This window comes from Ammospiza caudacuta, chromosome 18 (assembly GCF_027887145.1).
Source record: "Ammospiza caudacuta isolate bAmmCau1 chromosome 18, bAmmCau1.pri, whole genome shotgun sequence".
NCBI lineage: Eukaryota > Metazoa > Chordata > Aves > Passeriformes > Passerellidae > Ammospiza > Ammospiza caudacuta.
Window position 1 is genome coordinate 5,669,974 of NC_080610.1, and position 13,182 is coordinate 5,683,155.

General features: G+C 40.6%; 1 protein-coding gene across 2 annotated transcripts in view; it reads left to right on the plus strand.

Annotated features, from left to right (window-relative positions):
* Window positions 1-13,182, plus strand: part of CIT (citron rho-interacting serine/threonine kinase) — a 68,351-nt gene that overhangs the window by 11,815 nt on the left and 43,354 nt on the right. The window contains exons 1-5 of one of the 2 annotated variants that reach the window (XM_058816423.1): window positions 1,497-1,506; window positions 2,720-2,900; window positions 9,893-9,998; window positions 10,872-11,015; window positions 12,327-12,446. In XM_058816423.1, the coding sequence (XP_058672406.1) occupies window positions 9,936-9,998; window positions 10,872-11,015; window positions 12,327-12,446 (327 nt within the window). In that variant the 5' untranslated portion in view covers window positions 1,497-1,506; window positions 2,720-2,900; window positions 9,893-9,935. Of the gene's footprint in view, window positions 1-1,496; window positions 1,507-2,719; window positions 2,901-9,892; window positions 9,999-10,871; window positions 11,016-12,326; window positions 12,447-13,182 lie in introns of those variants that run through there. The other variant, XM_058816422.1, reaches the window with a different exon arrangement.

The window sequence follows — 13,182 nt, forward strand, 5'->3', positions numbered from 1 at the left end:
AATGACTGTTCCAAGTTTTCTCTTTAGTTGCTACTACTTCTTGATACAAATATTGTAACAAAGTTATACTGCAGAGTTGCAGAGATTTTGGACTGTTAGTCATGGTTTTTAGTGAATGCAAAATTGAGGGCAAAGGATTGTTTCATTATTTTTTAATCTAGTATTCACAATTTCTCTTCTTCGTTCTCATATCTTATTAAACATCAGAGGAGGCTGTAGTGTAAAACATTGTGCTCTTTAAACTAGTTTCCACCAGCCCCAAAGGTTTGCTCTGTCTCACATTCAGTTTTATCTTTGTGCATCCATTGTTCCCCCACTGAGTGCTTTTTCATCTTTTTATGTGCATGCATAGTTAAATGATATTTTCTTTTATGCATGGGGTTTGAGTAGCAATTCTTATTGTTGGTAAGAGGGACAACTTTGTTTTTAATTACAAGACCTTGAAGATGACTCTTAAGATCTTCTTTGCTAATTTCTGGAGGGGAAGTAAGACTTTAGGTGTCTCTTTCAGAGATGAAGTTATATCTGGCAGGCTCTGGGGAGGACAGAATAGGGTGCTTGTACCCTTATAAAAAGGTAGCTAAATTGGGTTTTGCTACCTCTTTAAAAATGTTCTAGACTTTTGCAGATGAAGTGAAGAGTTTGCTGTTTTCTCTATTACTTTACCTCATAGACAGTGTCTGCCTTCAAAAACAGTGTTAAAAATCCCACAGCAACCCTTCTGTGAGAGAAAGTGCAGAGTTCTTTCAGCAAAGGTCCTGAAACTAAAGAATACTGCTCCTGAACTGATCCTTCTCTGCTGTGAATTAACTACAACTTTAGGCTTGTATTTGCAATTAATTTACAAATTGTTTTCTGTTACCTATCTGTTTTTAATCATTAAGAACATAGGTAAGAGTAGCTGGACATTATCCTGATATTAAGTGATTTTTTTTAAAGGAAATACATATTCCAATCAACAATCTATATTTCAAAATTATGTTTATGTTGCATAAGTATCAGCATTATGTTATATTTTTTATTATGACCAATTAAAGAGAAGAAATTAATAAATCTGTGATACTGACATACATTTTAAATGTTCTGGAGCTTGTAAGTTCCAGTAGGCTGAAACTGCTTACTACAGAACCTATTTAATTAGTGTATTTTCCCCATTTATCTCATTCTAATGCACTTGGAGCTGCAGTACACGAGCAGCATCTGTTTCATGGAATTTCTTCTCACTTCCCTGCTTGGGAGCAGCGTCAGGATGGCTCTTCAGGGAGCTGCTACCAAAGCCCGCGCCTGTACTTGGGATTTGGCACTTGACGGAGACAGATTCTTTATTTTTAATTTTTTTTTTTTTTTGTCTATTAACGCTGGTCTGGTGGGGAGTTCCAGCGAGGAATGGAGAGTTAAAGGCGGGCAGTGAAGGCTTTGGCAGCCTAGAGGGAGCCAGAGCCTCCCGCCGTGACTCGCGGTGCCCCTGCCACTGACGGGCGGCAGCGGCTGTCACGCCGCAGGCAGGTAGGGTTAACGCCGGCTCGGGAGCAGGGAGCCTGCACTGCAGGGGTTGGAATGTTTGTTCCCAGTCCTTCAATCCTCAGCAGCCCTTCAGCTACGGGAGATCCATACTGGATCCATGGTAACGGTTTTAGCACACTCCACTTCCATCAGCTGGTGACAATGGGCTGTTCTAGCTGCGGGCTGAGGAGCTGTCTCCCCTTTGCTGAGCTCAGAGTTGCAGTGAGTGGGGAGCCGAGTGATGAAATTAAATAAATAAATGTTAGGAAATGTGATTTAATGAGGTAGGGATTGCACAGCAGGGCTTCTGCATTCATTCCTTTCCCACACGTAGCCAAGCCAGCAGGTAGCTCGGGTGCTGCACAGCACCAAGAAGAACTTGTCCTTTTGTTCCTTAGGTTAATTAAACTGAAGCAAGCACGAGAAAATCATCTGAAATTAAAACAACTGCTTAGCAAGTTAAGTGGTACCAATTTAGAAATTATAGTAAGAAATACATTGTAATTCCTGCTATTTATACCTCTCTTCAGAGCTGATTGTATCAGAGCCAGACTGCAGTGGTGTCCCGGCAAGAGTTCCAGATCTTAAGCAAGCTCGTTTAGAGAAATAAAATCAATCTTCTTTTCCTACAGACCACTGAGCTTTTAGTAGCTATAGTTTATTAGAACCTTCCAGGAGAAAGACCAGTTTGCTGTTGATTAGAAACCCATGCTGGGAAGATTCTTGTTAGTGTTAAAGGGTAAGATATATCCCTTAGCTGACTAGCACAAGATCAGGCTTCTTTCTCAGGTAGTGTCACTAATTGGACAGGTTGGAGACATTTTCCTTTTCAAGATGAATCAGAATTGACAGGCTGCTGGCTATATTACAGTAATGATTTTCTTAGCCTGGTGCTTTGATTTTATTATTTATATGTTAAAAAACCCCAACATCCTCACCTGAAAAAAACCCAAACCCAGAATCTCTAATGCCCAAGCTAAATCTCAGTTTGATCAGTGTGGGAGATGCTGTGCCTGCAGAGTGGTAGCCATGTTGGCAGCTCAGGGGTTAATCTCTTGTTGCTGTAATACGCTTTGAGAGCAGCAGCTCAGTCTGCTTGTGTTAGCAAGATTAAAAGCAGGAGCTGCAGTGCCATTGCAAGCACTGAATGAGTGGGACTGTTGCAGAGTGAACTGTAGCTGAATTTTATCTTTTCTTCTTGCTTTTTTTCCACCAGCTCCTCCCCCCTTCGTTCCTACTCTCAAGTCTGATGATGACACCTCAAATTTTGATGAACCAGAGAAGAATTCGCGGGTTTTATCCTCTACGCGCCAGTTGAACCCAGCAGGATTCTCGGGGGAAGATTTGCCGTTTGTGGGGTTTTCATTCATCAAGGCTTTGGGGATACTCAGACCAGAGTAAGTAGAAATTATTGCTCAGGTGGATAGGACTGCTGGAAAAATGGGTAGGTTTGTTGCAGAGAGGATGGTGTGTGTGTGAGAGGGAAAGCTGTTTTAACTGACCTGTACTCTGCTGTAGGGAAGCTGCCACATTCGGGTTTTATCTGTTGCTGCTGTGTCTTGTGCATGTCCTACTGTTCTCTGATTATTTCTGGGATGAGGGGGAGGAAATGGGGTAAAAAGATTAATTCTAAATCAGTTATTATTAAAATTGTAGTTCAAATAGTTTGAATTAGTTGTTGCTGTTTAGCAGGGAGCAGTAGGTGATTGCATTTCTGGTACTGCAGATCCCTGCAAGGAGCAGAATACTGAGGAGTTCAGAGATGGAAAAAGGGGATGGTGTTATTTTATTGGGTCACAGAGTGGGCACCAAGGGCTGGGAATGTGTAAGGCTGAATCAGTGATCCATAGAAAAGGAGCTCCATTAACCTGGGAATGTGCAGTGATGGGTCAGTGAGCAAGGGAAGGAGCTGCATGGCAGCTGGCTCTGTGCTGCTGGGTCAAGTTAAACAGGAGGACTGGACATTGCTGTGGTGTGTGCTCAGACACTGGAGATTTGGATCAAATATGCAGTGGCCATGTGTGTGGAGGGATGTAAAGACCTCAGAGAAATGATTTTCAATGGAAAGAAAACATGATTTCCAAGAGAAGGGAGTCAGAGAAAAAGAAGAATATAAATAGTGTGATATAAACCATTTGGTGTGGTGGGTGGTTGGTTTCTGATGACAAAGCTATTGAAAAAGTATTAGTGCAGTGTGTTAAGTTGGGAAGTCCTCAGCTCCGGACCAGGAGGCCTCTCAGGAGCGCAGTGGCTTTGGCTGGGTTAGTGACTCAATGCACTGTGTTATCATGTCAACCCTCACTCCCTGCTGCTGGTTTGCTCCCTTCTGGGACTTCATTGTCAATCTGTCTTAATTGAGTTTCATTTTATGTCATATTGGTGATAGCTGCTCTGCAGTAAGCTTGTCACCAAATTTGGTGATACTGTTGACATCTTTGATCTTGCTCACACCGTGAATCAAGGTTATATGATGGTTATGCCAGCAATAAAAGGGGAATTTTTGCCTTTCCCTCCTCAGCAGAGTTGCTTTTATGGCAAAAGAGGAAGGAAGGGAGAGGATATAGAGCCTCAGAAAGTGTTCTTTTGGTGAAATGATCTAATATCATTAGCAGGATGGAATGTTAGATCTGTAGATACCTGGGGTTAAAAATCTGTTTTAATTTATGAGTGCGATAACTTGGGCTGTTCTCTTGTCTGCCTGGAGAACTGCAATCCATGTACCAGGTCTGTGTGGCCATTCAGGTGACAGTCAGGAAAGCCTCAACAGTGACCATATATGTGTGGTAAAAACATGTATGCAATTGGGCCCAGGACTAGAACTGAAGAGGAGCATGGGCTGAAGTCTCAGAACAGTGGTGTAACTGTGCTGGAGGCTGAGAGAGCTGGAGCAGATGGACTGAAGGGCTTTCTCTGTGGAGCTGCTACCAAAAATGCATATGGAAGTTACATTTGAATTTTGGGAATAGGTGAGAAGAGGTATAGCAAATGAATATAGAGATTAATGTCCTCTGCAGTAATTTTGACTGAAATAAAATTTGTTTGGTGTGGCCTGTGTTTTCTTAAACTGGAACAGAAAATCATCTTATAGATATTTTCTCCTGAATAATAATGGTTTCTTTTTCTTGAGTGAGATCTAGATAAATGCACTTATTTTTAGCAGTAAATACTTGCCTTTTGTTCTAAGAAGGTGATTTAAGTATGGCAAAGCCCTTATGGAGACTTTAAAATACCTGTATTTAAATATTGCAGTGATTAGTTTATTCTCAATACCACTGCAAATGGGTCACAAAGATAACTTCTTACTTATAAAATATTGTCTGGTGTGTGTTTTACTTGAGGAAATAGAGTACTGTTTGTCTGCACTGCCTTGAAAATCAAATTCTTAGATGAAGAGCAATAAAATGTGGAGGGGGTTTATCTGCTGTGAATCTTGGGATGCCTTCTCTGGAAGGTCCTAAGTCATGAAGTTTATCAGTCCAGAATTTTTTTAAAAAAACCTTTTCCTGTGAAAGTCTCTCCTTATGGTTGCTAAGTGATGCAGATCTATTTTCCTGTCTGCAGCACGAACCCTCTAGTGCTGCTTACTGTAAGGCCAGGCAACTGCAGAGTGCTGGTGACGAGGTCCTTGAAACTTTCAGCACTTTGAATCTGGGGGCTGTCAGACTCTGAAGGTCAGGGTTATCCTTTGCCCTTGTCCACTGGACAGTAAGAAGGTGGGTATTTGGATATTTCAAATACTTCAGAGACAAGGCAGCTAAGGAAGGACAGAAGAAGGATAACAGAAGTTCTCTTTTCCAATCCCAATGACTTTGGGCTAGAAGGGTTTTCCTTCTTTAAGTCACTTAGACCTGTTGCCAGAAATTACATGGTTGGTGTGTGGTTCAGAAAGGTCCATTGGATTACAGTGCTCTGTCTGCTGCCCCATACCATGAGATTTTAGAGGAATTTGTGTCCCTCTAACAAATGTGAGACTTATCAAAAATGCAAAAGACACAGCAATAATGTGTCATAGGAAGCAATCAGGAGAAATCAAGGGCATTGTTTAAGTTGTGGGCTGCTTAAAGTGTTCCAGCTAAATCTGCTCTTAGAAGAGCTGGGCTGAGGCTGCAGAGTAGGACCAGCTAACTCCTTCTCTCATCATGGCCTCTGAATTCTGGATGTGGGGGAGAAAAGCCTGTCTGGCTGCAAATCTGGCTGCTGGTTTGGCTGCAAGCGTGTGACTGTGACAAGATAAGAGGCAACCAAGAGTTTAATTCCATTAAAAGCCAGCCCCACCTTACTTCCTGTCCCTAACCATGGCTGATCTCCAGTGCTTAGAACAAGTGACAGAAACCCTTAGCTGCCAAAAATACGCATCAAGTGGTGGAAGAAAATTGTTCTTGTCTTTTGTAGGTGACTAGAGGAAAGCATAAGATAAATATGTTATAAATCCAGGGCTAACCAAATATACCAAACTGCCTAATAAAAAGAAATACCTAATAAAATTAGTGCCAAATAAAAATAAATACCTTATAAAATTAGTGCCAAATAAAAATAAATACCAAATAAAATATATCAAAATACCTAATAAAAAAATAAGTGCCTAATTAAAAATAGTTTATTATGTAGAATTTTGCCTGCCTATGTTCTCTCTCTAAGGTCCTAAGAAATGGTGTTTTCTCAAGATTTCTGGGGTTTTGTTTTCTGGTTTTTTTGGGGTTACGGAGGTTGAGGGGTTTTTTTAATTAAAAAATTTGGTATGGATTTGTGACTGTCATTATAAAATACTGAGTTAAAATGGGCCATTCCTCAAAAAAGAAGGATTTCTACTGATTTCTTCCAACAGTTTGTTGGGTTCTGGTAAGCTCTTTCACCAAAGATAGATGAAAGAGGAAGCACAGGATGAGCATACCAAAAATATGCTTTGCTTCAGCAAGCTCTATTCACAGATTGATGGTATCACTGTTTGTTTTTGGTTGGTTTTTTTTAGGCCTGAGCAAGCATTTACGAGGGGGTGGAAGGTACAGATGAGTATAATGCTAAAAAGAATAGAGCATGAGGGATGGGGATGAGATTATCAGCATGTTGTGTGGGGGCCAGGATTAGGACAGATGGTGCCAATCCTTGTGAGAAGGAAGCACAGGTGAGTTGGGGGTTTAGGACAGTGGCAGAAAAGGACACAGGAAGTTACAAAGTGTGATGGGATGCACAAGTTGGACACCAAGAATCAGCTTGGAGCTTTTCCCATGGCAATGCTTTTTTCTTCTTCATCTCAGCCACATTAGGACTGGAGGAGCTTTTACACAAGCAGCCCCATTTCTGCTCATTCTGCTGGTTGAGGCTGCTGCTGATCTAGCTGTGAAATCACTAGTCAGCTCTAAGTTAACTTGGCCTTTAGTCATGCAGGCTCTGCTTCTCTGGAAAGTAAATTGGCACAGCCAGTGCTATGAGAGCTTGATACTCTAGACTTGGATTTGGGGTTTTTTTAATCTTTTATTGCCATTTTTTTGTTGGTGGAGCTGGTTACCTTTTGTTAATAATTTTTTTCACACTTGAGAGGAAACAGCAGAAACTGTTCTGTTGTGCTAAGAGAATTGATCCAGATGTAGCAGTTAATTAAATGAAATACTCTGAGATGGTCCCATCCTGAATGATAGCTATACATCATGGCTTTATATGTTGGATTGTGTGTGTTTAATTTCTGCAATGATGCTGACTGAGGAAGAATATAAGTGCCCCAGAAATGTGGGTATTTTCCACCTTGTCATGCTCTGTTGAGAGCTTCTATCACCATGACAAGGCTTATTAGATTAGCCAGTATTCCATTTCTCTTGATTTCCTCTGTCTGTCCCTTTCTGATACTTTGAAGGTTGTATGGATGTTCAGGAAGTTGTTCTAATACAATTTGTACACAGGAAAGAATTACTGGGAGAGCCTGTCTCCTAAAAACTGTGTCCAGTGCTAACTGAGATCAGCTTCCCTTGGGGATAAGATGTACTGTTTCCATGGCAGGAAAATCACCGTGTCACCAGCACATATATTTTTAAGGAATTTCTTCCTCACTTTGGACAGGGATGGGGAAGAAAGATTGGAGTTGTGTCTGCAGCCTTCTCTCCTGTTACAAAGCCAACACCAGCCCTGAGGAGCAGCTCCCTCTGCAGTCACCTCATGAAATCCAAACTTGGGCAGTCTCCTGTGCCCTGTCCCATCCCATCCCACCCGAACCTTCTGCAGAACTCCACATTCCCTGAATCCCTCCTGTTCCTGCCTGCCTTGCAGTGCCTGGGGATGCTTTCAGCTGGTTCACCATGAGAAGTTTTTGAAATGCAAAATGGTGCCTGTAATATTAGGCTCTGTTTCTTTTAATAGCAAATAAAATAAACAAGCAAAAATGACAAATAAAATGAGCTCCTTTGGGGAGGTGGAATAGAAGACATAAATAAAACCAGCTCTGTGAGAACTGGCTGGAGTTTTCTTAGGTAATGCTTCAGATCTGAAAAGAATGGAAGTAAAAAAGTGGTGGTTAAGGTTGAAACTATAATAATAAAAAAAGATTGCTTTAGCCAATACAGTTCAGACCTGTAAAACTAAATTTTTATTAAAAGAAGATTTTCAGATTTGTCTCAGTACATATTTGCAGCTATTTACATATATTTGATTAACATTTGAAAGCAGATTCCTTAGTGTCTTTTTTAGCTAATGTGAGCTTTAATTTGTATTTTTAGACTGCTTTTCTCAACTATTCATTTTTAGCCTTGTTTGTACACCCAGCTGTTATGGGATTTAATATGCATCTTTCTCAGATGGTTGCTTTTTCTCTGTAGGAGTATAGACACGCTTTATAAATTGATTTTTAAATATGGTAATTTGACGGATCAGATTGATTGGACCAGGGCTAAAGGAATGCTGTATAAAAGCATTAATTTTAAACTTTTTTTTAGTAAGTCCTGATCATATCTCTATCATTGACATGCAGGATTCTTTTTTCTAAGTTTTTCCATATCAGGTTTCTGAAGAGATATATTAATACCTGACCTTTCAAGGCAACATTGGTGGATTTTGCTGTGTTTGTTTGCTGATATTAAAACAGCCTTTCCTAATCACTGCTCGAGGTGCTGGTGCTGAAGATCTGTTTGATCCAGAAATGTTGCTGCATTTTTGTAAAAATCCATGTATATCTTTCTGTGCCTCTGCTGCATATCCAGTTGGATTAAGGAGTAGATTTTTCCTCAGAAAATGGTGGTGATGGAATGAAACTTTCCTTGGTGTTGAGAGGAGCCTGTGCTGCTGTGTGTGGGTGTCTGGCTCTATGCAGAGAGCTGCTCAAAGCTCCTTTCTCTCCGTGGGGATAACTGGCTGCACACCAAACTGTGGCCAGGAGAAGCAGAAAGCAACGTGTGGGCAGCCTGTGTGACCTTTTATTAGCACCTTCATTGTACTGCTGCTTTTTCATCTATCAGTTAACACTGCTTCCATCATTAACTGCTCCAGTCTCTAGTCTGAATCATTTTATGCAAGGGAGAATGTGATTTTTAAAATTGTGTTTTGATGTGTGTACTTAATTTTTTGGTTGCAGATTGCATATTTAAGGCTTTGCAAAGCACTAAAAATATGCTCCTAAACATCAGGTGGCTTCCTATCCTCTTCTAAAATAAATTTAGACTAACAGGAATGGTAAACTCCTTAAATGCTGAGTCCCAATTAGACAGAAAGCTTAAGAACAAGTAAATATTTTCCCCTGGCTTCTGGAGTCAAATTGTTTTGAACAGTACAGTTGTGTCTCAGGAAAAAAAAATTACTTTTAAGTGGAACTCTGAAGTTCTGCAGTGTGACTAATCATATTGATATTGATTGGGTTTGTAGGGATCATATGAATTGGGTTAGGGAAGTTTCAATTTTGATTCACAGAATGTAACTAAGGATATTAAACTCTTCTTCCTGTGGTGCAGATTATGACATGTTGAAGTTTGTAGGGCTTTTATACTTTGATGGTAATTTAAAAACCTGTTTAAAAATAAAGCGCCAAATAAAAAGCATTTCTCTGAAAATTTGTTATCTTTCCAAATGGTTATGTTGACTTTATGCTCTGTTTTTGTTGCACCTATAAATCCCTACAAATCATGGAAAACTGCTGCTGTGATTTATTGTTTTGCACTCTGACACAGCCACTGATGGAAAATATGAATATTGTAACTAGAAGTACACGTGGATTATTTAATAATGGTGTACTGTCATTAGCTTTTATGGTACCTTTGATCTGCAATGATGGCTGTTAGGCTGTGATTGCTGCACAATCACATTTCTTTTATCCTGGAATAAGTAAGTACCCAATGACTTTACAGGGGCTGCATAAATCAGATTTTTGTACCTTTTACCCATATTCATGTGCTGTTTGGCTTTGCTCTTTTAGATCTGTTTTTTCAAGTGTGGATTCCCCAGCCAAGGTCAGCTCCATGGAAAAGACACTTCTTCTCAAGAGCAAAGAGCTCCAAGACGCCCAGGACAAGTGTCACAAGGTATTTATTCATGCGATTGGCCACACCCATTGCTCCAGGAATCTGCAACCACTGTATGTCCAGGGATCTGTCAGATGCTGCTGATCATCCAGACTCGTGGTGGGCAAAGTGCTTTTCCTTCAGAGAGGTGGCTTCCTGTCCAGTACAAAGGGAGATGAATTTAGGCCATGCTGTTGCTGTAGATACTTTTAACTTAACAAGAAGCGGCTCTGGATTTTAAACAGTGCTTTTGTCAGCGTGCCACAGACGACTGCTGCTTCCTGCAGGCCCTGCCTCTTCATCAGACACACATTACAGCAGTACTGTTCTGAGGGCTCTTCCTCACTCATCAGCTCCTGCTTATATAACTGTTGTCACGTCACTGCTTTATGGTGAACGTCTTGTAACAGTTGCTGTGCTCCAATAAAGGGAACCTGGTGGAGTCTTTTAACACTTACTGCTTGTTTTGAGACTTTTATGAGAGTTCCATTACTTTTCTCCCTGCTCGGTTCTGGATTTGACCATTTGCTCCTGACAAGGAGATGGGGGGAAACCATCTTCTGGTCCAGCATGGATTTGGGATAAGGTTAAAGTGACCCATCTCTGCAAGTCAGGTGAAAAATGATTGTGTCTTCTTTGCTAACTGGGGTTCGAAGAATGACTGAATATGAACAAGCAGCTTGAATGAATGGGGTGACTTAGACTTACTACTTTGTCCTTAAGAAGAACTGTGCATTCCTGGAGCAGAGACAATGGTATCGGAATTTAAACACCATTTGGAGAAACATAGCTAGAAGTCTCTTGGAGACAAATTTCTTACAAAGAGAGCTCTGAAAGTAGCAGTTAACAAAGCTTTTGAAGCCCTCCTTTATAACCTCTTGATATTTATTGCAGATGGAGCAGGAAATGACGCGGTTGCACCGGAGAGTGTCAGAGGTGGAGGCTGTACTTAGCCAAAAGGAGGTGGAACTGAAAGCCTCTGAGACCCAGCGATCCCTCCTGGAGCAGGACCTGGCCACCTATATCACAGAATGCAGTGTGAGCCCTTACCCCAGTCCTTTCAGCTCTGAAGGCCTGAAATCTGGTGGTCTTTGTCTTTCTCTTCCATCATGCTTTCAGTGGGGTACTTGATGGAGAGAAAATACTATGTGAGAGGATATTTGTTGAACATGGAGCCCTGAAGTGTTTGCACAAGCTTGATTGGTAGTTTTATTCAGATGTTGTTTCATGGTCATGTGCTTAGATCATGCAGGAGTGACTACTGTCCTGGTCTTGCTGAAACTCTTTGTGATGTTTGTCTTACTGGCTGTGCTAGAACATGCCTGGTTTGTACTTCTGGAAGGTTTCTTAGCTGGAAGAGGATGGGGCCTAATCAGTGCCTAGACAGAAATCTTCAAGAACAAATAGGATTAGGAAGCAGTGGTGTTGCCTCCATCTGTGGTGTCCTGAGTTCAGACCCATCCTGTTCCCCAGCACAGTGTCAGGTGCTATTTTTCTGGTAGAATACAAAAATGAGGCTGTAAAGCCATGTCTTCAGAGATCATTTTTCATGAGAGCTGGAATGTCTGCCCAGTTGTCACTGGCAATATTCCAGTGAGGATATTTTCATTCTAGTTGATAGTCTCTGTATTTTCAGTTAGATACACAATTATGTTTCCTCTCTTGTACCAAGAGCAAAAATGCAGCTAATACTCTGTTCCAGAGAATTGAAAACCATTTCTGATGTCTTGGTTTGTTGGGAAGGACATCTTAAAATGGGGCCAAGTGATTTTCCTATACTGAATGCTACTAGGCAAAGGAAGAAAATTCAGTTTATATCTTCCTGTTGATGAATAACACTCAGTTAATAGGAGCACCACTCCACTGGTGACTCCAAATTTGGAGGTAAGGCATGTGGTGAGATACACTCAGCTCTTCTGTTCCTTACAGAAATTTAACAATGATTAAAACATTTGACTCACTTAACAGCAACAAGAAAAATGTAAGTAACATGAAGTTGAAGGATTGTATCTAGGTTGTGAATTAATAGTGCTGGATAAAATATAGATAAATGCTGTCAATAATGGATGCCTTTTGTGATCTGTGTTTGGTTTTTGTCTCTAAACCTGATGTGAGGAAGTGGAGATTTGAACGAAGATTTAAGTTGAGTAAACAGTGTTTGTAAAACGGGCTGCTTCTGTTCAGATAGGAGCCGCACTGGCCATGAATTTCATTAGGATTCCATCATTGGTGCCTCCATTTTTCTGATGCCTCACTGCAGTCAAGGAGGCATTTGTGTAACTAAAGATCTTCATTATACAACCATTTGAGAAACCAAAGCCTATGTATTGAACATTTTGCTTTCTGCAGAGCTTAAAGCGCAGCCTGGAGCAGGCACGGATGGAGGTGTCTCAGGAAGATGATAAGGCACTGCAGCTACTTCATGATATCAGAGAGCAAAGCCGAAAACTGCAAGAGATCAAAGAACAGGTATTCCTGCTTCTTTGGGGAGCAGAGTGACTGCCCACAAATAGGCATTCTTGGCACATTCTAGCTCTGGTGCCAGGATTGCGCTCGGTGTTGATGGGCTGTGATAACTCCCAAGCTGTGTGATTTCACAGGGGTTCCTGAACAATACAGCAAGCTACAAAATTCCACTTGTGTATTTTGCAAGTAAGCACAAACTCCAGACTTCACCTTTCTCTTTTCCTAGTCCCGAAAGTACTTCATCTGTACAATCAGTTTAGGAGAAAGTTCCAATGCTTTAGTGACATGCTGCAGTAGAAATGACCTATCCATTTTAAATGTCACAAGTTAATGAATATTCACCTGGGAGAGAGCTGAGCTAACCTGAATTGTGTTGGTATTTTTAAAAATTTTTCTTCTTTATCTTACTATTTAAAATGCCTAATTGTGTTTCAAAATAGAATGTGTACTATTTTTTTCCTGATTTGATCTGTTTGCAAAGTAGAAATTAATAATTTTCTTTTCCACCCAAAGAATGTTGAAAGTTCACTAATTCACATAGTTGCCCTTAAGTAAAAAAAGGTCAAAATTAAAGGAAAACATTGTGACAAATGTGGCCATTGCAAGGGAGAACCCACTCAGTTTTATGAATTAACAGCAACATACTGCATTGAGAAAAAGGAACTGAAATTTGCTATAGCATTCAAACAATTCTTTGTAATTATCTGTTGGTTTTCATCTTCAAAGCACTTTACAAACA